Source organism: Meriones unguiculatus, chromosome 10 (assembly GCF_030254825.1).
Source record: "Meriones unguiculatus strain TT.TT164.6M chromosome 10, Bangor_MerUng_6.1, whole genome shotgun sequence".
Taxonomy (NCBI): domain Eukaryota; kingdom Metazoa; phylum Chordata; class Mammalia; order Rodentia; family Muridae; genus Meriones; species Meriones unguiculatus.
The window spans coordinates 105,933,213-105,955,103 of record NC_083358.1 but is presented as its reverse complement, the minus strand read 5'-3'; the positions used below and the strand labels follow the sequence as shown (position 1 = coordinate 105,955,103).

At 40.7% G+C, this 21,891-nt stretch overlaps 1 protein-coding gene across 3 annotated transcripts in view; it reads left to right on the top strand.

The window, feature by feature from the left end:
• The first annotated feature begins 1,432 nt into the window (after window positions 1-1,432).
• Wars2 (tryptophanyl tRNA synthetase 2, mitochondrial) overlaps window positions 1,433-21,891 on the top strand; it is a 75,409-nt gene continuing 54,950 nt past the window's right edge. For 2 of the 3 annotated variants that reach the window (XM_021657421.2, XM_060392984.1), the window contains exon 1: window positions 1,433-1,569. In XM_021657421.2, coding sequence (XP_021513096.1) covers window positions 1,480-1,569 — 90 coding nt within the window. In that variant the 5' untranslated portion in view covers window positions 1,433-1,479. The remainder of the gene's footprint in view (window positions 1,570-21,891) is intronic. The other variant, XM_060392983.1, reaches the window with a different exon arrangement.

The window sequence follows — 21,891 nt, the reverse complement described above, 5'->3', positions numbered from 1 at the left end:
GACTTCTACAAAACCCCATGTTACAATGGACACTCTATCTCTTCTTACTAGCTTTGTCCTGGGCATCAGCTATACCATAACATATGCTTTGGGTTTTCGAATTCCTCGTCTCTTAATTCCCATTATTGGTCACTAAACCACTTTTTGTTCTAAATTCTATCTGGTTGACTCAGTTTTGTTGTTGTTCTGCTTTGTTTTGGCTCCTATTGCCATATTTTGTAGCTCAAGTCTCTCCTTGGCTCTATACTCAGGAGCCAACTTGCTTTGCACTTGGAAATACATGCACCTTGAATTTAACTGACAAAATCAAAATCATATTGATATGTTGTACTGAACAAGGAACCATGACTTCCTTAGCCCCCACTTCATACTTGTAATTCCTTTCCTGTTCACTTCCAAATACAACTGTGTTTGAACTCAGGGAGAACTGCATGATTCAGAGATTTTATTGCACAATTTAAGTTTTATCTTTAGATTTCAACTCCTTAGGATTACAGGCATTTCATACACAACTTACTTCCCATAAACCGTTGGTAATTTCTTAGACTAATATAACAGATACAATGGGATTATGCCAAATCTGCTCTGGTTATATTTTCACTGAGTCTTAATCAGAGAATTTTCAGTTCACTGAGAGAAGTCAACTGTCTTGATATACAATAACACCTTCCACTAGGCATCATCGGTGTCGTTAACTGAACCGTGGTGAAATACAGCAGCTCGAAGCATTATCTACTCTGAACTTGGTGCTTGAGTTTTTACACGACCTCGTCAGCTCAGCGTGCACCATGTATTTATCTGGCACCCGTTAGACCCCACACTTCCTGAAGGCAAGACACACAGTATCTTTGTACCATCAGTGCTTCATTCATGGACACTAGAGCGAAGTTGCCGACCAATGACAACCACCTAGGTCTCACAAAGCCATTCATGGTCCTCTAGGAGAAGCAGGCTTCATTCTCAGGAGACACTAAGGCAAAGTTGCTTCTGGCAGCTAGATCAGAAAAACAACCACTTCACTCAACCGTGAGGGCAGATTTTTATTGGTCTTAAAGGTCGGTGCCCCTCAGTTCAGTATCAGTGAGCACAAAAGAGCAAACCGTGTGTGTAGGTTTGTAGTAGAGAGCAGCTGATGGGCCGTGGCTTCACCAGAGCCAGTGACTGCCTGTTTTTGCCACCGTTGGTCTCCAAGGAAACCCGTGGGCAGCATGTTTCCAGGAGCCTTGGGTCTTAGGGTAGGTTATTTCCTTTACTTCCATGTTTAAAATGCTTATTCCCAAGAGGAGTTTCCCTCACAGAATCTAGAACAGGGAGGAAGCGTAGCGCCACCTCATTCCAGGCCGCACCTGCTCTGAGGAAACCGTACCTAACAGTTACATCAGCCAGCGGCCGCCCTGAAGCCAGGCGCGTGCGCAGTAAGCACAACTCCGGCTCGCCCACAGACGTCCTTCCGGGCCGGGTGGCTCCGCCCTTCCCAAGATGGCGCTGCTCTCCGTGCCGAAGGCGCGTGAGTGCTGGCGCTTCATCCGGGCACTTCACAAAGGACCCGCAGCTCCTCCGGCTCCCCAGGTAACCCGAAGCCGGCCTTCTGCAGCAGGCCCGCGGCCCTGCGGGCGCCTCCCCTCCCGCCACTCCCTGCTTCCTGTAAAGAGTCTTTCGCACTTTCTCTCGGGGGTCCACTGGCCTCCGACTGTCCCGACTCCGAGCGGCCGGGGACACCGCAAACACACGTGACAGCATGAGGCGTGGTGCTGGAAAGCGCGCCCCCCCCAGCCACGTGGCCAGCGTTGCCAGGCAACGCAGGAAGCCGCGTCTTGAACTAGCGTGACGTTCTCCAGGAACCTGTTGCTCTGAGATCTTTCTCCCGCGCACCGTTCTGTTGCGTGTTTATCCTCCTTCCCCTAACAGCTCCCCGGGGCGCAGCGGAGAAATCAAGAAATGTGTATTAGAATTGAGTCCGTTTACGTGGGTGCAATAACAGTGAGAATGTGAGCAAGTACTCGCACCACGCTGTATCTTGCTTGACCCTTAGAAGCCCTGTATCTTCCGGGTCCTATAACCAACAGCAAGAAGCTGCCAAGGCGCTTCATACTGTTGCTTGCCTGAGAGCACTGTGGTCACATGACTCTGCTGCTGCCCAGGATAAGTTGAGACCCGCCACAGTTGAATTTTACCATCAGAGAGAAAAGGTGGCAGGGGTGTTAGGATATATTTTAAAATGCCACGTACAACAGATCTGATATGGAGGTGGAGAAAGAGGGAGAGAGGAAGGGAAGAAAGAAAGGAAGGAAGGAAGAGGGAGAAGACAGAAATGGGGTGGGTGGGGGGTCAGGAGAGAAACCAAGGCAGAGAGAGAGAGAGAGAGAGCAGGTGGGGGTGGCCCAGGGGTTGATGTAGGACACAGGTGGTGACGTAGGACGTTGTCAGTACCCTAAAAGCCCTTAAGGGCAGGCCAGTTGAATTGCCTGCACAGTCCCAGAATATAGCATTTTAACATAGATGATCATGGAAGTGGTTTCTGAGAGGGGGAAGGAAATGTGAATCTTTGGGATGAAGTAATGTTTAACACATTGCATATTCATCTCCATTAATGCACAGATGTGACATGAGGAGGTCCTGTTGTGTAATTGATTGAAAAGCATGCCCTCCTGGTCCTAAAAGTTTCTGGCTCCTTTTGACTTTTTTATAGAGTCGCAACCCTCAGGGCTTGTTTTCTTTAGCAGAAAGGGTAGAGGAAGAGCTGGACTGATTGGCACGTTAATGTACTTCCAAACCTGGAACACCTATGGGCTCACAACTGGGAAGATAAAGTATACCCAGTGACAGTACATGAAAACCAGTGTAAGTCTATGTTCCTAATCGCCCGTAAACTAGTTACTCATTCTATGGACTTCTGTTTTCTTCGTTAGTGTGAACCTTAAAGATTCTGTAGGAATAAGACACAATACTGGAAAATCAGCAAAAGAGTATTCAAATGCTACTTTACGTTTAAAGACACAGTGTTAGGTAGTGATTGGTTCTAGCTTTAGTCATCAAATACTGTTTTCCTTGAAGTTTGAGAATCTGATTTTTTTTAGAACAGTGGTTCTTATTAGCATATTAATCTGTGTGCAACCAGGAATTTCTAGGACAGATTACCATTTTAAAACCCTTAATTTAGCTTTAAACAAAAAGAATTAAATGCTAAAGTTACTGTCTCTGTAGTGTCATAATGCATATCAGTTAAAAATGATGGCCTGAAAGATTAAGGCAAGCCTAGTCTGATGGTAGAGCCCAAGACCCGACTGGGCTATAAAGTAAGTTTGAGGTCAGTCAATCGAGATTCTTTGTCTTAAAATAATGATGGGTGGACCTATAGCTAAGTGTCAGGGTGTTTGCCCAGTGCACATGATGACATACATGCAAAAGCACCAATGAAGTCCTTCTGAAAAACTAACAAAAGAGATTAAACGTTGTATTCCAAATATGATTGCAATTGCATTTGTACATAGGTGTTTACATATAGGAAAAAAGACTGGAAGGAAACAAACTTTAACACTTCTGATGGATTTTGTTCATCCTGAGTAGTGGATTAAAAGTAATTTAAGTGTGCTTTAATCCGTTGTCTCGTGTTTCAAATAGCAGGTATATCACTTATAACCAGAAAAAAAATTGAAAGCATAAATCTTTCTGCAAACCTATAGTCACTGATGGTGTTTGGACATTTTAGGTTTCTGAAAGAGATACCTGTCCTATATTGCCATTATTAAAGTGGCCTTGGAAAAGGACTCCTAAAAATTTATGGCCATTTTTCCTATGTGTGTCTTCTTTTTCTATTGAAAAGCGTCCTTTGAAGTCAAAGGGATTTTGTGAGCAGATGCAGAAATATGTGAAGGAAGAATTGGATTCTCAAACCAGATGCATGGGACATTTTTATGACATCTCATAACCTTTGTAGAAAACAAAAAAAAAGTTTTTAAGAGCGTATAATCATAGAAAGAAATGTATATTTATCATATAGGTGGTTTTATCAAACCAAGGAATGGCTAAGTTACTCGGTTATTGGTTTAGGCTGTGCACTTGCCCCCTGAGGTGGGAGCAGGCATAGATGAGACACAGTGTGCTTTTGTTAGAAGCTGTGACTGGATGGACTGTGAACCTTAAGTTCTTTCAATGTTTTGGGACATTTTTTAACAGCATCTTGGGTATGAAGTGTTGCATTGGTAAGAAGTGTGATGAATTTACTCCTAACGGCTGTCTGTAAACTCCAACTTAAAATAGCAAGAGAGGGGCCAGAGATATGGCTAGTGCTTGCCTAGTAAAGGAGAGGTTCTAGGTTTAGTCCCCATTATGTTAAAGAGGGGAAGGAGGGAAGAAAATACGAATAAGAGCACATCATACCGTAATCATTGTGGATGTCTACAATTTATGTGGAAATGGTTTATTTTGTCAGGTGTTGCTTGACAGAAAACTGTTGAAATCTGACGAGATGAGAATAATCACAAAGTCAGAGAAATGAAAATCTGACGTGATGTTTAAAGGCTGATGGTATTAGCTACATTTAAGCCTGTCATCATTGACTAAACACAGAATCCATCCTTCTTTAAGCACTCATTCATGATTGTATTTTGAAAACAATGAAATATTCTTGGTTAGAAGATTTTTGCAAGGCTATTTATAATCATTCAGTTCATGTATAGAAAGTCCTTATTTCATTCTTAGCCCTCCTCTACCTAGATTTGGCCAGCACAACCCTAGTCTTTCTCTTGCTGATGGTCAAAACATAGCTAATAGATCAGTGACTCTCAGCCTGTGGCTTGTGACCTCTTTGGAAGTCAAAAGACCCTTTCACAGGGTTGCCTAAGACCACCTGCATATCATATATTTACATTATGATCATAGCAGTAGCAAATTACATTTATGAAGTAACAATGAAAATAATTTTATGGTTGGGGATCACCACAATATGAGGATCTGTACAGTTCACCGGATTTGGAACACTGAGAAACATTAGATGAAGGAATGCATTTCAAAAAGAAGAAAGAGCCACTGTCTTAAATTTCTGATTGTATGCTAGAGCTTTTAAAATAGCTTAAGATTTCCAAAGTTGCAGAATTAGTTCAAGAAATTCCTGTCTAGACTGTGCTATGCTTTGTCCTATGCACTGATAATTATCGCAACTTGAACTTAACATCTATACTGTACCAATACCTTAAATATAAAGCAAATTCTAATATTGCCAGTTTTTCCAGCACTCGTATCACTTTGTCCTGAATTGAATGCAGGATCCCATGTTTCATTGCTGTGTCTTCTCCATCATGCATTACTCTCTGGTTTTCATTATTGAAAGTAGTACCTTTACCACTATTTAAGAGTATGGGTCTGATGTTTTGTAGAATGGTTCAATGTGAGTTCTCCTAGGAATTTCTCATGATTAGACCAAAGTTACGGATTTTGGCCAGAATACATAGAAGAGATGTTTTTGACCAGGTAGTGAAGCAGGGGTTAGCATTTTAAGAACTAGACAATAAGATCTAAGTACTTTCCCAGTTAGTTAGTGGTAGAATTGGGATAGTAAAGTTTATTGTGGGAGTTTCACTCTGCATTTTATGATTATTGTTGGTTAGGTTTCTATGATTATAACGCCATGAAATTGGGGTGTTCCTGGTGACTTTTTACTCAGTACTTTTCAGTTCTGTCCATGCGGTATGCATCTGCTCCAGCCTCATGGAAAGCTTTAGGAACTGCCACAGTCTACGCAGAGTCCTATTAATTGAGAACTGGGCCAGTTTCATGAGACTTGTTTCAGCTCCACTTTCTTGGGTGGTGCAAAACAGGGTTCTGTGGCTCCATCCTACAGCCTTTGCCATCCTAAGAAGTAAATACATTTGTTAAAAATGCCCTTTAGGTTAGTTGCCTATGTGGATGGAGTTATTATAAATACAAACATGTTGGATCTTTGAAAAATATCTCTGGACAGCTAATAAAAATCACTGAAGGTTCTGATGGAAACACAGAGAAGAATTATAGATTATTCCTACGGCAGCCACAGGCAGAAGTACTGACAAGACAGCTTCCACTGTCCAGGTTTCTTCTCAGATTATCATATTATACCTGCACATGCAGAACTGTCTTTTTTGTATTTGTATTGATATGTACATATGTGTATATAGAGGTATATTAATACCTATGCTACACATATTTATACTGGCATATATGTATGTATTTCTTTTTATCTTTTTAAAACAGTACTAACACTCTGTGCCATACTAAGCTTTATCTCACTCCTTCCAACAATTCTGTAACTCTTATTCTATGAAAGAAGATACTAAACTCAGGAAGATGGGCTGACATTCCCAAATCACAGAACTTGTAGAGAACAGTGCCAGGATGCAAATCCAGAGTTGGCTCTGCTTTTCTCACATGGTCACAAGTTGCCTTTTATCAGTGGAATAGTTTAGGAAGTAGATGGATACCTATTCTTACCTGAGCCGCCTTCTACTACTCCCCAGCCACACACACAACCCAGGACCCCTGAGATACAATATTGAATTCTTAAGATGTATTTTGAAAACTGCCAGAGCTTCCTTTAATATAAAAGGGAGTTTGTTGACCAGAACCCCATTTGGTGAGTAGATTTTTTTTTTAAGGAAGCTGTTCTGAAATTGAGTAGTTTGAGTAGCTTATAAGGAGAATAGAGTATTTATTCTGTTTACCTGGATACATACAGAGTAGTCATCAAATACTGTTTTCCTTCCCTGGCACATTCCATCATCTTTGTTCTTTCCCATCTTCTTGCTTTCTCAGAGCATACTCTCCATGGTATGCTGGTCATTGGGCACAAGGCAATGGCATGGCTTCATCTTGGGTCTCTTCCTAGCCTGACCTCCAGCATCTCACAAAGGATACTTTTCCTGGTTGTGCTCTTGATGTTGGTGTACCTTATTGTTTGAGACCTTCTCTTCTAAAGACTGTAATCCAAGCCCAGGTCTTCCTCCAAGACTCTTCTCAGGAAAGATTTACTCATTTGGGATTGAAGTTGCTATGCTGTCTGTAACATACTAGGTGCAGAGATGATTTATAGGCAGAGATGATATGCTACTCCAGCTTGACTTAATTTAACTGGCCAGGGCATTTGCAGATTTTTCTCTATCATTTCTTAATAAGGCTTGTCTTTTATTGCCGTTTAAGAGTCTAACAGTTTTTCTTAAGTTCTCTGTGTACCAAGCAGAGCAAGGTCACATCTAGGTTATTGTATTGCCCCATCACTTGAGTTCTGTTGGTCCTTTAATCATTTACTGAAATTCATCTATTGTTCTCTTTTCCATTGTTTTTCCCCCTCTTGAACTGCCCCTCCATCACCAGGCAATCTTACTTCTGATTGGCTGACAAACTGTGTTTGGACTTCTCCTTTGCCCCCTTAAAGTCCAGTCAATTTGATGTCTCACCATGAGGATCCTCATTAGCTCTACTTCCATCCCTGTGCCAGGCCAGCAAGCAGCATTCAGGAGGTCCACTCCTTCACTTTCCTGTCTCCTGTTCTGACTGACTCATTGGTGAGACACCTACAATGAGAGTGCAGCCCAGAATGGTTCAGGTACAACTCTCCCTGTTCTCATTTCTTGGGATGCTAATTATAGCTTTTAAAGAAATCTCACCTTGTATATATTTTCAAGTGGATTCTGTCCTCTTCAATAATAATATCTTTATTCTAATACAGCACTCTGTACTGTCTAAAATATTTCACATATTTCCATTTTCATCTTGAATACAAAATGCAGAATTTCATTATTTATCTAGCTGTCCCAAATTTCTACTCACAGGTAAAACTTCCATTATGCCTTCTCCTCTTTTTTTTTTAACCAATTCAGTGATAATGAGAAATCTAAGTAAGTATCAATGTTTTTTTCAAGTTTTAATTTAGTGAGTATTTTCCTATTTCTATTGGATATTTTTCTATTTCTATATTTCTATTATATCAGTTTAATGCTTAATTCATTTTGAATTAAGCTTATTTGAATCATGCTTATTAGTTTGATAAGGCTGATAATTTCACTTATTGCTCTGGGTAATGATAATCGGGGGATGTGGTGCTAGCAAACATTCATCGCATGCCTACTGCGTTCCTGGGGCAGTTTTTAAAGACACCAGATACATAATAGCTCATTCAACCCTCCCTTCTCAGCTGGGTCCACAAATAAGAATTCTGGGAGGGTTTAATAAGTCACTCAAGGTCGTGTAGTTGTAGAGTGTCAGAGCCAACATGTGAGCCCAGTTATCCTGCATCTAGACCCTATATATGAACTATAAAATGGCAGAAATAGCTAAAAGAAATCACGCACGTTAATTTTCTGATGACTGCTTTGAAAATGTGTAAGTATTCCACAGGAGCTACATTTCTTGTCACAGTGACATGCAGAGTAGACATTTTGAATCAACCTTTGCTGCTGTTGTTCTTACGGTCTTGTTTGGCTTCATGAATTACAGAAGCAGAGCAAAGATGTCTGTAAATTTATCTCAGTATCTCCATTGGCCACTGCCACTAAGATTACCTTAATAAAAATAAGGCCTTTAAAACATGGTTCTGAAGGTACATGTAGGAAGTTGTATTTATATATTGCCTGTAGCTGAACGGTCCACCTGGACAGAGCCCTGCAGGCAGAACGAAGGTGGTGAATGCTAAGTCTGAGGCTGACTGGGGACCTCTGTTTGACTTGTAGTTGGAATTTATGGCGAGAATACTTTCTTCAAGGAGTAGAAGTGAGTGTGGCAAGGCAAGAAAAGTGAAAGTAGGTAATGATGTTGGCCCTTCTGCAGAGGATAAGGAATTCTTTTCTAAAGGCATCTCACTGGCTAGTGGAGCTCTTAGCTCTGTAATTCACTAATTATAGAGTATTGATTTGAATGATTACCAAGCAATACACTCATTAGGATGAGGATGAGGCTCTAAAATTAACACTGTTGAAGAGCGTTGACATTATACACTAAATGAAAGGCTCCTTGTTAACTTTTCCATATATTCTCTATGAGGAGAGACTGTGGATGTTCTATTCAAATTCATTTGTCCTCACTCAGGAGTCCTTTGGGGGAAGCAGAGGAATATAATGGAGAAGGGAAATGGATATGTTTGCTGAAATCCTTGACTTAGTCTTAACAGGTAGTTCAGTCATAGAGTAGCTTAAAACAAACAGGAGCAAAAAAAAAAAAAAAAAAATCTAATAAAACATTCTCAAAATTTTGTTCTGAAGCTGGAGATGATCACTTCTAGCTTGCAATTCTGTCAGGCCCCATCCCTGTCCATAAAAGTGAGCACATACCTTTATAGTCAGCTGTGTTCAAAAGCATTTGTTTGAGACCTATGGAAGAGCATGCCTTTGTTTTGTAGACCATTTTTGGACCTCCCAGCAGGAAGCTGATCCATACAAGTTGTGTCACAGGTGATCTATAGGCTTCACTTAGCATGTAAAGCTCCGAAGGCATTATATTTCTGGAGGTTCCTATCCTGAAAAATGAGGATGAGCCCTTCATGTAGAGTCACAGTTAATGATAAGTATATGTGTGATAAATGAGCATTGCTTAAATCCTTGGTATTATGATTCCTACCATAGAACACTCCAATAATTATTTATTGAATGAACTCAGTGGAAAACAAATCAATGCAAGAGCACATGAGAAAATTCATAGTATTGATATAAAGCATGTTGTTGAATAGAAAACATATTTTAATATATTTTGTGCTTAACTGATTACATCTGATGTTAAGTGTTTACTGTAGGCAATGAGTAGAATTGTTATTTCCCAATGTGTCTAGGCATTTATTTTACTGGAAAGTAATGGCAGTTTTACTTCAGTGATTGTCTAGGTAGGCTATAGGTTTCTAGGCTCTTGCTGTGGCTTAAGTTTACTTTGCCAGCTCTAGTTTACTTTTAGGCAACTGCTAGCTACACTGGGGCTTGCTGAAGTTTGCTACCACTGTACACATGGAGGAGTAAAGTGTTAAGATGAAAAGCTTTCTTTATGAAAGCAGCTTCTTCAAGGCATTGTCTATTTCAACAAACTAGACTGTCATGCCTATACAATAATTAATAATTTTGCTATGATTAAGCGTTTGCTTTTTACTTTTCACAAAGAGATGGGAATTCATTTATTAATTGTGGATTTTTTTTTTCCTCATTCGGTTGTCAATTTGAAGTCTCTTTAAAGCAGCTTGAACCTAGCACACCTTTTGCTCTACCGGTGTTGGTATGCTTTGCACAGAAAGCAACCGTGCCTCTCACTGCAGTTACTTGATAGACTTGGTAAGGTCAGGCTTAAGGCTTCTAATGTAATGTGCCTTGCTTTTAGTTACACCATGGTAAGAGTGGCCTCGCATAATGCAAGGTTTTATTTGATCAAGGGCTTCAAATAATGTTTGCGTTCTTCTTTCAAAGTGGCTCATGGCATTTTGAATCTGGTCAGAGAAACTTTATTGCTATACTTGCATACTAATTTGTCATGTATGCATTTAGTAAAACCTTAAATCAACCCAGTGTAATCATGGAATAATCATGGACTATCATGTTCCTTAGAGAGAATAGGATTGGTTTTTAACATTTCCTGTGCTTTAGGCTGCTACAGTAGTACCAGAGATTGGGTATCATAAACAACAGCCGTATATTTTTCATATGTTTGGAGGCAGGAAGTCCACGATCAAGGTGCTAGTGGATTCCATTTCTGGTGAGGGCCTCCTTTATAGTTATAAAAACTCCTGTAGAGGCCGTTCATAGGGAGTTGGCATCTCACCAGGGAGAAGGGCAGGCTACCACAGGATCTCTCACAGGACAGCAATCTGTGAGAATTCACTCCCTCATGATCTAGTCACCTCCCTGCTCGTTTTCTAATGCCATCACATTGGAAACTAAGATTCAACATAAAGTTTTGGGGTTCACAGGCATTGTCTATTTTAGTATGTAATTTCAATGGCCAAACATCTTGTGAAACCAAGACTAGTTCTCACAAATCTTTGAAATGTGTTGGGTGTTCCAGCGATTCAGTGTTGACATGACATCTAGCAGCTGTTTTTCACATTTGAAAATGGAGCAGAAATTCTTTAGCTGACCATGTGTCCTTAATTTTGATTGGGAATATATTAACATATTTATGACTTAAATAAAGACACAGCTTGTTCTCTGATTTCATTTCTTTTTTTAACTAGTGGGCCTTTTGATCAGGTTTCAGTGATATTTTTCATTTTGAAAGTTACATGTTCACGTTAGATAATGTGGGTATAGGATACAGGATCAGCACGTCCATTGACTCACATGCTAGATAGAATAGGGAGACAAGAAAGTGGCTGGCTCTTAAAAATTAGCGACAGAGCTGTGATCACTGATGAAGTTACTGTCATTTGAATAGCACTTACATTTTGGTCTTCTGCAGAGAAATGGAGATGGGGATGGAGAGATGGCTTAGCAGATCATATACAAGCAGTAGGAACTAAGTCAGATTCCTAGCACGAATGTAAACAGGTAGACATGATTTTGTGCCTGTAATTCCAGTACTGGGAGGCAGACAGGAGAATCCCAGGGGCTTACTGGAGAGCCAGTCCAGCCAGAGAATGATGGAGAAGGACATCTGATGCCAGCTTCCAACCTCCACAGAAGGTACAGGTGTTCACACTCACATACATGCACATGTGCACATACATGCATATACCACACATAGGAAAGAAAAGGAAGGAAGGAAGGAAGGAAGGAAGGAAGGAAGGAAGGAAGGAAGGAAGGAAGCAAGCGAGGGAGAGAGGGAATGTAATCATATAATGTAGAAAAAAAATTAAAGCCCAGAGTTAGAGGCAAAAGTTGAAGAATGTAAGAGGAAAGTAGATAGGAGAAGAAGCATAACAGGGTTAACCTAGGGACCCCAAGGGGGTTAGAACATCAAAGCTCAACTGAAGAGTGAGGTATGGGTATTGAAAATAAAGACTAAAGGTTACTAAATGCCGTTTATATTTGATTTATAACCAGAGATGATAGCGTCAGTAACTGTAGAATGGTGTTTTAGACTGAAAATTAATCTCAGTGAAACACGAGATAAGAAAATAAGGATTGTCCTTTGAAACAGAGTAAAGGGAGCTGTAAGCATTGCCATCTCCAGCCAACTTTTGGGATAGTCTTTAGGACTGAGGAAAATTGAGCATGATTATAAAAGCAAGTATAGAGGGAAAGGCTGGAGATAAGGAATTAATGGATTCCATCTAGAGTAAATGTGAACAGCAGGGGGAAAGCCATCTGAGGGAGAAGGGTGGAGATGGGTGTGGGTCTAGATGAGTTTTCTGGAAGGGTGTGAACAGCAGAGGACCACCCAATGTATTGGGCATTAGCTCTTCCAAGGGTTTGATTTGAGAAGATGGTGTAGATTAATGGGCTAAAGCATGGGCTCTGAAGTCACACGCTGTTCCAATCCAAGTTCTTTTATTTGGCAGTTAGACAGTGGACACTGGGGTCAAGGAGAAAGTCCTGGAATCTTCAGTTCATGTTGTCTTCATCTGTAAGAGGAGCAAGATCTGAGTTCACAGCACGAACTCTGCAGCCAGGCTCCCAGTGTTTGGGCCTAATATGCCACATTACTTTTTTCTTTTTTTATAATCTGTAAAATGAAGACAATGATGGTAACTGTGAAATCACATAAATTAGTGTTTATAGGAATCTAGAACAGCACCACGTACATCATATAGAGTAATGGTGTTGAGAACCTTTCTAAAACTAAAACTAAAAATTGGTTTTATATATAGATTCTACAGAGTTTTGACATTTTTATTGTTACCAAAACTATTTATCATTTAAGTATGGTAGCAAGGGGAGCTGAGATTGCTTGTGGGTGCAGTCTAAATGGTAGAAAATTGACATTTATGATGTTAAAATGGTGGAATGATGATAAGACCCCGGGTACTGCATGGACTAAGCAGAGTTGAAATCAGACAAATTACTGAACGCTAGTGTGCTGAATGGCTCAAATCCCTGGTACTTGAACTCCCTTGGCTAGTAGAGCTTGACAAGAACCAGATTCTCAAACCTGCAGTAAATTTAAGAGCGTATCTGAGAAGTGGGAGGAAGTAAAAACATCTATTCTTTATGAACCCTTGATTGGTTTTGCATTGTGCTGCCATGCGTTAGTAGAGGACTAATAGAAAGGTAGCCTGTGGCTGCAGAGGTGGCTGGGGGCTAAGAGCACTTGATGATCAGTTCTCAGCACCCACATGATAGCTCCTAACCATCTGTAGCTCTAGTTCCAGGGGAACCAATGCCCTCTTCTGAGCTGTACAAGCACCATGCATGCACACGGTGCACATATACACATGCAGACATGTAAACAACACACACACATAAAGTAAAAATAAAGGAGTCTATAAAATAAAAGGCTTTGGCCTTGTTGGGGTGGAGTTGGGGAGCCATTAGAAGGCCTGAGCAGCCTGGTATCATCTGACATAGGTACTGAAGCCTCCCTGAGGATGCTTCGATAGAGTAAATGCAGAAAAGCAAGGATGCAAGCAGGGAGACCAGTTGTAAGGCAACTGTGAAATTCAAGCAAGCGATAACAATGCCTTGAGTTGAGCAGGGTAGTAAAGATGGAGCCATCAGATTCTGGATAATTTAAATGGAAATAGAATTAACAAGATTTTTCTTGCTTATTGGGAATAGAATGAAAGAATCAGCTGTGGTTCTAAGGATTCTAGCCAGAACAACCAAATGAACAGAAGGAATTCACACTGAGATGGTAACAGCTGTATGTGACAGGAACACAAATCAGGGAGAATAGCTGTAGTTCACTTAGGTATGCTGACTTGAAAACCTGGTGAGCGCTTCCATGGAGCTGTCAGGCAATCAGACACCTCAGATCAAAGCTCAGGAGATAGGTTCAGATGGAGATAGGACATTTAGAAGTTCTTAGTAGAGTATGTGTAAAGTTACCATGAGGTTGGGTGTGCAATCACAGTAATGTTCAGGAAGCGTATAGGAAGGGGGAGGGGGAAGGCATGGAGAGAAGAGGAGAAAATAAACAATTCAAATACTAAATCTGTGAACTCCACGAAGCCTGATGACCTGAGTTTGACTAGACACATGGTAGAAGGAGCGAACCAACTCCAAAAATTGTTCTCTGAACTTCATACACAGTGGTGTGTGTGTATAAATGTGTATGTGTGTAGAGAAAGAGGTGATTTTTAATTAAAATAAGATTGATGCGATGTTGAGAAAAAACAAGCAAGATAGTAGTAGCCAAATAGGTACAAGAAAAAGTAGGAGATGCTGAACATGGTGTTACAGACATGCAATCCCAGCATTTGGGAGGCTCAGGCAGGAAAACCTTCATCTGAAGCAAGTCAGAAAGAACTACATAGTGAGACCTTGTTACAAAACAACAAATAGACAAACAGGAACAAAACGAAGTATCAGAAAGAGGCAGCAAGCCAAGTTAGGAAAATATTTTATAGATTACTATGCACAGGCCCTAGCCCATGCACATTCACACATGCACACCCTCACACACACACCCTCACACACTCCTGTACTTCCACATACACATGCATGCATGTGCACGCACACACAATCACACAATTACATGCTGCCATTCACATGTGTGGCACACACATACATTCATACACTCATACAAGTACACAGATACGCTCATACACACACACACACACACACACATCCATTTATGTTGACATTTTTCTGTCTATAACAAGCAAAAGGTAAATGGCCCCTTTTTCAAGTCCTGGGCCCTCTTCCTCACTGTCGCTTTCTCCACTTTTCTTTGCTGTTATCAAGAAGCTGGTTTTACGAACCATGCCATGAGGACTTTATGTGAATGATGAGGTATTTGATACTTTGGTAAGTAAATCCTTTGGGCTCAGAAGCAAGACTTTCATGCCTTTTACATGTGACTTTTAGCAAAGTTTACTTACATAGTAGCCCAGATGTCTGAGGTTGCTAGCTGATTCTGAAATTGAGCCTTTAGTAAGAAAGCCTGTAACATAAGATGAGGCTGCCTAAACATTTAGAGCCTGTGCACATATGCACACACACACATGGATATATACAGAAAGGTACACACACACATTTGGCTATAGTTTTGATAGCAATAGGAGCAAAAATATTTTCCTGACAGGAATGAAAAGGCTTTTCAGAATATTAGCAGTACCATCCTTTTGAGCTTCACAGAAAGCATCACGAGAATGTGTGATTAGAATTGATCGGATATTTGGCTGTCTTCTTCAACCAAAAGATGGATTTGAACCAGATTACCACTTCTATGACTTAGTTTTAAAGAAAGAGGGGTGTGTGTGTGGGGGTGGGAGCAGGAGGCAATTATTTGTCTTTTTGTTCAAAGGCCTTTTTGTATTGTCGATCCCTGAAAAGCTAGTGGAGGAGCCAGCCTTTCACATCTATTAAGGTCAGCCCTGAAACTGTTGAATTTGATCTCTTCCATTTACCATCTGGATACAGTAGAGAAAAAGCTATTCTGCATTGGATTGCTGGACACCATCCAGAAAATAATATGTCAGGGCATCAAAGGCTTGAGGCTCTTGGTCCATTCTGCCTAATGATCACAGGCAGGGGCTGTGCTCCAGTTTTGTAGTATGTTTCATTTTTGCAGTGACAATTTATATCCCAGTAAAATAGATCACAAGGATTACCACCAGCCTGTCAAAGGCAGGATTCCTCTATCATAGACATCCCCCAAAAGGACTGTATTTTAATTGGGCAAAGCTTGTTTTCCAAAGCCCATTTCTCTCCATTCCAACTTGCCTCCTTTCTCATGGACAGCACGTACTTCAGGAAGGATTCTAACTCACAGACTGTTTGATTCCATACCCAAGTTCCCAATTTAAAATCTTAAAACTGGCCTCATTTAAGTTGGTATTCATCATTGTCTTTATAAGGGAGCCTGGTATCAGGCCAGCTAATGACACTACTGGAAGTTATCCAGGGATCTGACAACCACAATTCACACCAACTAGTGCCAATTGTGAGCAGGTTATTTTGTTGTTATTGTTAATTTATTAAATGTGATAGGAAGCAATGGCAGTGGCATGTCCTGTGTCTTCCCTAAGATGGGGAGGAGGCTTGCAAAGTAGGACCTTTGGTATAAGAGAGCATTTAGCTGCATTTTAAGGAAGTGGAGGTCGTCTGATAATAGACAGTGATACAGTAGCTTTGTTTTGGGTCTTTGCAGGATGTACCCACCATAGATTTATAGCTAAAGTAGGAAGAGTAAAAAACAAAAACAAAAACATAGGGAATTCCCCTTTTGTCCCTTACAGTGTGAAGAGATTGCAGTAAAATCTGAAACCCTGACAAAAATTACTTTCCTGTGACAAAGGCAGTCTTCAGTCTGCATCTCAAAGAAAATGACAGGTCCCTGATTTCCTGGCTCTGAATTCTGGTTGTTATCAGAAGGCATGTTTTGTAACCTGCCCCTGTTCTCCACAGCCTCCATCTCCTCATCACAGGGGACTTTCCAATCAGCCTCTTCTGTGCCTCTCTTTCTTTTGATTTCCCTACACTGGGATCAAGAAACAGTTCTCCAGGATTAAGTAAAACCGAGCTTCCTGCTCTTTGGATTGTCTTCTGTTGTTCTTTACCCTGTTTTTATTTTTTAAGTAATTTTTTTTGTTTTTTTATATTTTGAAAATTATATCATTTTCTTTTTTCCTTTCCTTCCTCCTACCCTTCTCATGTACCTACCCCCATGCTCTCTCAAATTTGTGGTCTCTTCTTCTTTGTTGGTTTAAATACATAAATGCAACCTTTCATTTTTGAGATAGTGTCACTAGCTGAACCTGGAACTCATTGTTTTTAGGCTAACTTAGCTAGTCAGCAAGCTTTAAAGATCTTCCTGGCCTCCCCACCCAGCCAGCCACACCCAGCCCCCCCCCCCCCCCCCCCACACACACACACACACTCACCATCCTGGGCTGAAGTTACAGCTCTGTATACGGCTACTCTTTTTTTTTTTTTTTTCCAAACACCTACTTTATTTAAGGTTCTTTTTTTTTTTTTTCAATGCAGTTTATTCAGAACCTTGAACAATCATCTGACCCTGGGGAAAGCCAGCCCACTTTAAATAGCCTCTGGGTAGCCAACCACAGCGTGCCACGTGGGCAATGCAGATAGGTCCACATACATGGAAGCAAGCCAGATCCTCAGCCTTAGCCAAATGTGGAGTTGTTTGTGACAGAGAGCACTCACCATCGGGAAGGTGGAAGGCGGAAACCAGCTCCATCTTTAAGGCGCGGCATTACGCAGCTCTCTACAGTTCCCCTTTTTTGTTTTAGACACATCAGGCAAGAGTAGAGGTCTGATCTCTGATATTAGAAATAAATTGGGACTTTGTACTGATGTTCATTTAGGTGTCATCCACCCGAAGAGCATCAGACCCGTCAGATACCTTTTTCTCAGAGGTGGGACCTGGGGCATCAACCCACATGCAATCAGACATGCTCTTCTCTGGGTCCAAAGCGGCTGACCCTGAGTGCAGTGCTTAGCCTCGCATCCTGAGCATAACATTTTAGCTTTTTATGGTAGCCAACCATGCTTGGGGAGACTGTCCTGCTTCAATGGCTGTAAAGGCCTGAATGATCATGGCTGCATTACGCTGTTGTGAGACTCTAATCTTGCATATACACCACAGGCAAACCAAGGAGACCAACACCAGAAAGCCTGCTAACGCTCCCATGCCCACCCATTCCTTCAGATGATTCATGGCTGCAGCAATCCATGATGATAATCCTGTGGCTAGTCCTGCGTCCACTCTGGTAGAATTTACTGTGATAATGGCTACTCTCAGCTACTCCATTGTAGTATCGAATTCTCCAGTCCAATTACCTAAAATATAGCTAGACAATTGTTTAGACAGATTTGCAGCACAGGAAAAATTCTCAGGTTGTATGCTAGTGACACAAAGTCCAGCATACTTTCATTGACAGCCCGGTTGAGCCATTTGCCATAGGGTATCAATTTGCTCCTGCACGAGGTCAATCCTCTGATTGAACACCATCAAGCCTCCTTTTAGTCGAGCATTAATTCCTTTTTGTACATCTAAGGTATGAGCTACATTGGCTAAAAGATTATTCAGGGTCTGAGCAGTCTGCACAGTATGACTCATGGCTAATGTCATGGTGGTAGCTCCAACAGCCGCCAATGAGATGGCAGTAACAGTGGCGGCTGTAGTTCCAAGATCCCTTTTCTGTCTGAAGAGAGTCATAGCGTGAGGGGCATCAACGGGCACAGGCACCCAGCGAGGCATGCGAGTAACCAGGGCATACCTAAATTATACGGCTACTCTTAACTTTCCCATGAGTGCTGGGGTCTGAATCCAGGTAGGTCCTTGTACTTGTGTAGCAACCACCCACCCAGTGAGCCATACCCTAGCTGTTAAGCTTTGTGCACATATGCCTTTTGTTTAGACACTTTCTTTTCCTTTCTATGTATTGGTGCTTTGGTTTTCTTCTACTGTTTAACTGCTCAGAGATCTTTTCTTTGGAAAAGTAAAAAATAAAAAAGTAGGAAAAAGGGTGGGGGAGGGGAGGTACTGAGATGTTAGTCCTAGATGACCAGAGACAGACTTCTTCCTGGTGCTGCCATCTCCAGCCCTCTATGTCTGGACCACTTCTGGAGAATGTACATGATAATGGGGCTGTAGTATATGACTTAGTCTCAATAAGAGATTAAAGGTCAAGAAGAGAATGGCATGGTGCAGCCAAGTGCTCAATGTGGATTTACTATTGTTGTTGTAGTTATTTGATATACTTTTACAAAAACAAGTGCTAGTGTCTGGATCTAGAATGCCCTCAAAGACCCATGTAAAAAGCCTTGACCCCCCTATCTTGTGACACTGTTGGAGGTAGAAAAAATTTTACGGAGGGCCTAGTTGGAGTAAGTTAGGCCAATGGGGGCATGTCCTGGAGGCGTACTGGAACTCTAGTCTCTTTGGCTCCTACTCTTGCAGCTATGTGAGCTGAACAGACCTCCTTGACCAGCTTCTCCCACTGTGATGTACTGTGCCAACATGGTAGTGGGGTTAAATGATTACAGACTAAAATCTATGAAACTCGGAACCAATACAAGCCTTTTCTTTTCTTTAGCTGATTGTCTCATGTATTTTGTCACATTGAGAGCATGCAGAAAATCACAATAGGTTGAGTTATTTTTACCTCAGCCAAGTATTAAGTATTATTAGCCTTTTGTGACTGTTATAAATGCAACTATCTCGAGTTTTACTGAAATAATTTCAGAAATTATCAAACAGGAGCAAGGGTAAATCTTGAATTCAGTTATTGTCTTTGTAGCTTTGGAGTAGTAGAAGCATAGTTAACAAGAATCAGTGGGTTTAGTCCTAGCAAAAGCTAGGACTACAAAATTTTATCTTTTCCCCTATTCTCATCTTCCTTATATGTGGGGAGGAAGGGCCTTCCTTGTGTGCATATACAGTTAACTCCTAGTCTCATAAAAACCCCTGAATTGTTTAAAAAGAAGTTAAAAACCACTTTTACTTACTATTTTTCTTTATATTAAAATTTATTTATTTATTTATTTAGCCCTTATCTGTTGTGCTGACTAGTTTTCTATCAACTTGACACAAGCTAGAATCATTTGGGAAGAAAGAACTTCAGTTTAGAAAAATGTCCTCAATAGTTGGCCCCTGGTCAGACCTCTGGTGTGTTTTCTTGATTGATGATTGACATGTGAGGGCCCAGCTCACTGTGAGCAGTTCCACCCCTGTGCTGGTGGCCCTGGATGCTGTAGGACAACTGGCTGAGCAAACCATGGAGAGCAAGCCAGTAGGCAGTACTCCTTGATAAGGCTTCTGCTTCAGTTCCTGCTTTATGGTTCCTGCCCTTTTTGAGTTCCTGCCATGACTTCTTTTGATGATGGATTGTGATCTGGAAGTGTAAGCAAAATAAACACTTTGCTCCCTTTGGTCATAGTGTTCTATCAGAGCAGTAGAAACCCCAAGGAAAGACATCTGTCTGTTCTCTTTCTTACTCTTACTGTCAATAAACTCCAGTTTGGCTTAAGCATTGGTGTGAAGCAACACCTATCCCTTTTGTTGCTACGAAAACCAAGGAGGCTCTCTTCTCTTTCTGTGCTCTCAGGTAGAATAAACAATAAGTACGAAAGGCCTGCTGGGCTCAAGCAGTGGGACCCACTTGTGTCCATCTTTGAGTCTTGGAACAGATGAGCTCACTGAGGGGAGTAGCATGGTGGAGAACTCAGGAGGTAGTTTTAGGCTCCCTCTGACACACGTGTAATAAGAGTATGTTTAGTTTTATGTGGCACCACTGAACTGTCAAATGTTTGTATCACAGTGAGTTCCCTGTGTTAGTGTAGAGGCTCTTACTGTTCTCTGTGCTTGCCATCATTTGATACTGTGTTTTGGATTTGGACCATTGGGATACAAGGAGTGATATCCTGTTATTCTTTTAACTTGGAAGTTTTCAATTCAACATAAAGTAGAATGTCTTTTTATAAAGTATTTCCCTGCTATCTGTGTATCTTACTTGTTGAGATATCTGATCATATCTTTTGCCCCCTTTCACTCCAGTTGTTCATTCTTTTTCATTTTGAGATTTGAGGGTTTTTCTTTATTCAGGGTAACAATCATTTGAAAGATGTATCCTATTTTAAAGAACTTAATCATACTTTCTATTTTCTAGCTATTTATGTATTTATTTTTCTTTATTTTATTTATTTGTTTGCTTGTTTGTTTTGGGGTGCATACCACAGTAGGACTGTGGAGATTAGAGAAGATTTTACAAGAATCAGTTCTCTTTTTCCATCACATGTGTTCTCAGTATTTAACTTGAGTTGTCAGGTGTGGTGGCAAGTGCCCGACCACACTGAGCCATCTCCCTGGCCCTATGTCTTTTCAAATATTTTTTTTTCCACATTTGTAAGTGCTTTGCCATTATCTTGACATTCTGTTTTGTAGAACTGAAACCTAAAACTTTAATTATATCCAGTTTATCAATTATTTCTTTTGCGGGTTATGCCTTTGGTGCTGTATCTGAAAAGTCATTACCATATCCAGTGTCAGTAATGTTTTCCTGTATTTTAGGAGTCTCATGGTTTTGCATTTTATATTTACACTTAATATTCATTTTGAGTTAATTCTTGTAAAATGTTTAATATCTGTATCTGCTTTGCACATGTTTTGCCTAGTTGTTGAAAAGACTCTATTCTGAGTTGCCTCTTTCTACATGAGGAAGATCAGTTAACACTGTGCACTCTATTCTGTTCCACAGATCTGTTTATCTGCTCTTCAGTGCATACGGTGTTGATTACTGTAACATTAAACTGTATTAAAAAAGGGTGGTGTTAGCCCTTCAACTCTGTCCTTTCAACAGTCTCACTGTCCTGATTAGTATAGTGTGCCTTACACATGGAGAGTGTTAGTCCTCTGATGCTGGTTGTTTTTTGTTTGTTTGTTTACAGTCCTCTCTTTTGATTGCTGTAGCAGTATGTTGTGTTAAATTTGGGCAGTGTTAGCTCTTCAACTGTCTTCTTTTTCAATTGAGTTGGCTATTCTGATTGTCCATAAAAACTTTAGAATCCATTTGTAGAAATATCTAAGATAATTTGCTGGAATTTGAAATAGGATTGAGTTGATTCTTAATTGTTGCTTATCCATGAACATGGACCATCTTTTCATCTTTTTAGTTCTCTGATACCCTTCACTAGAGTTTTGTTGTTTTCCTCTGGTAGATCATATACATATCTTCTGAAAGTATTTTTTCTTGAAGGTTATAATATATTTAAGCAGGAGTGTATTTTTTTATTTTAAAATCTGATGAGAGAGGAGAGAGAGCATGCACACTTATGTGTATGTAACAGTCAAAGGATAACTTTTGGGAGTCAGTTTTCTTTTTCAGCC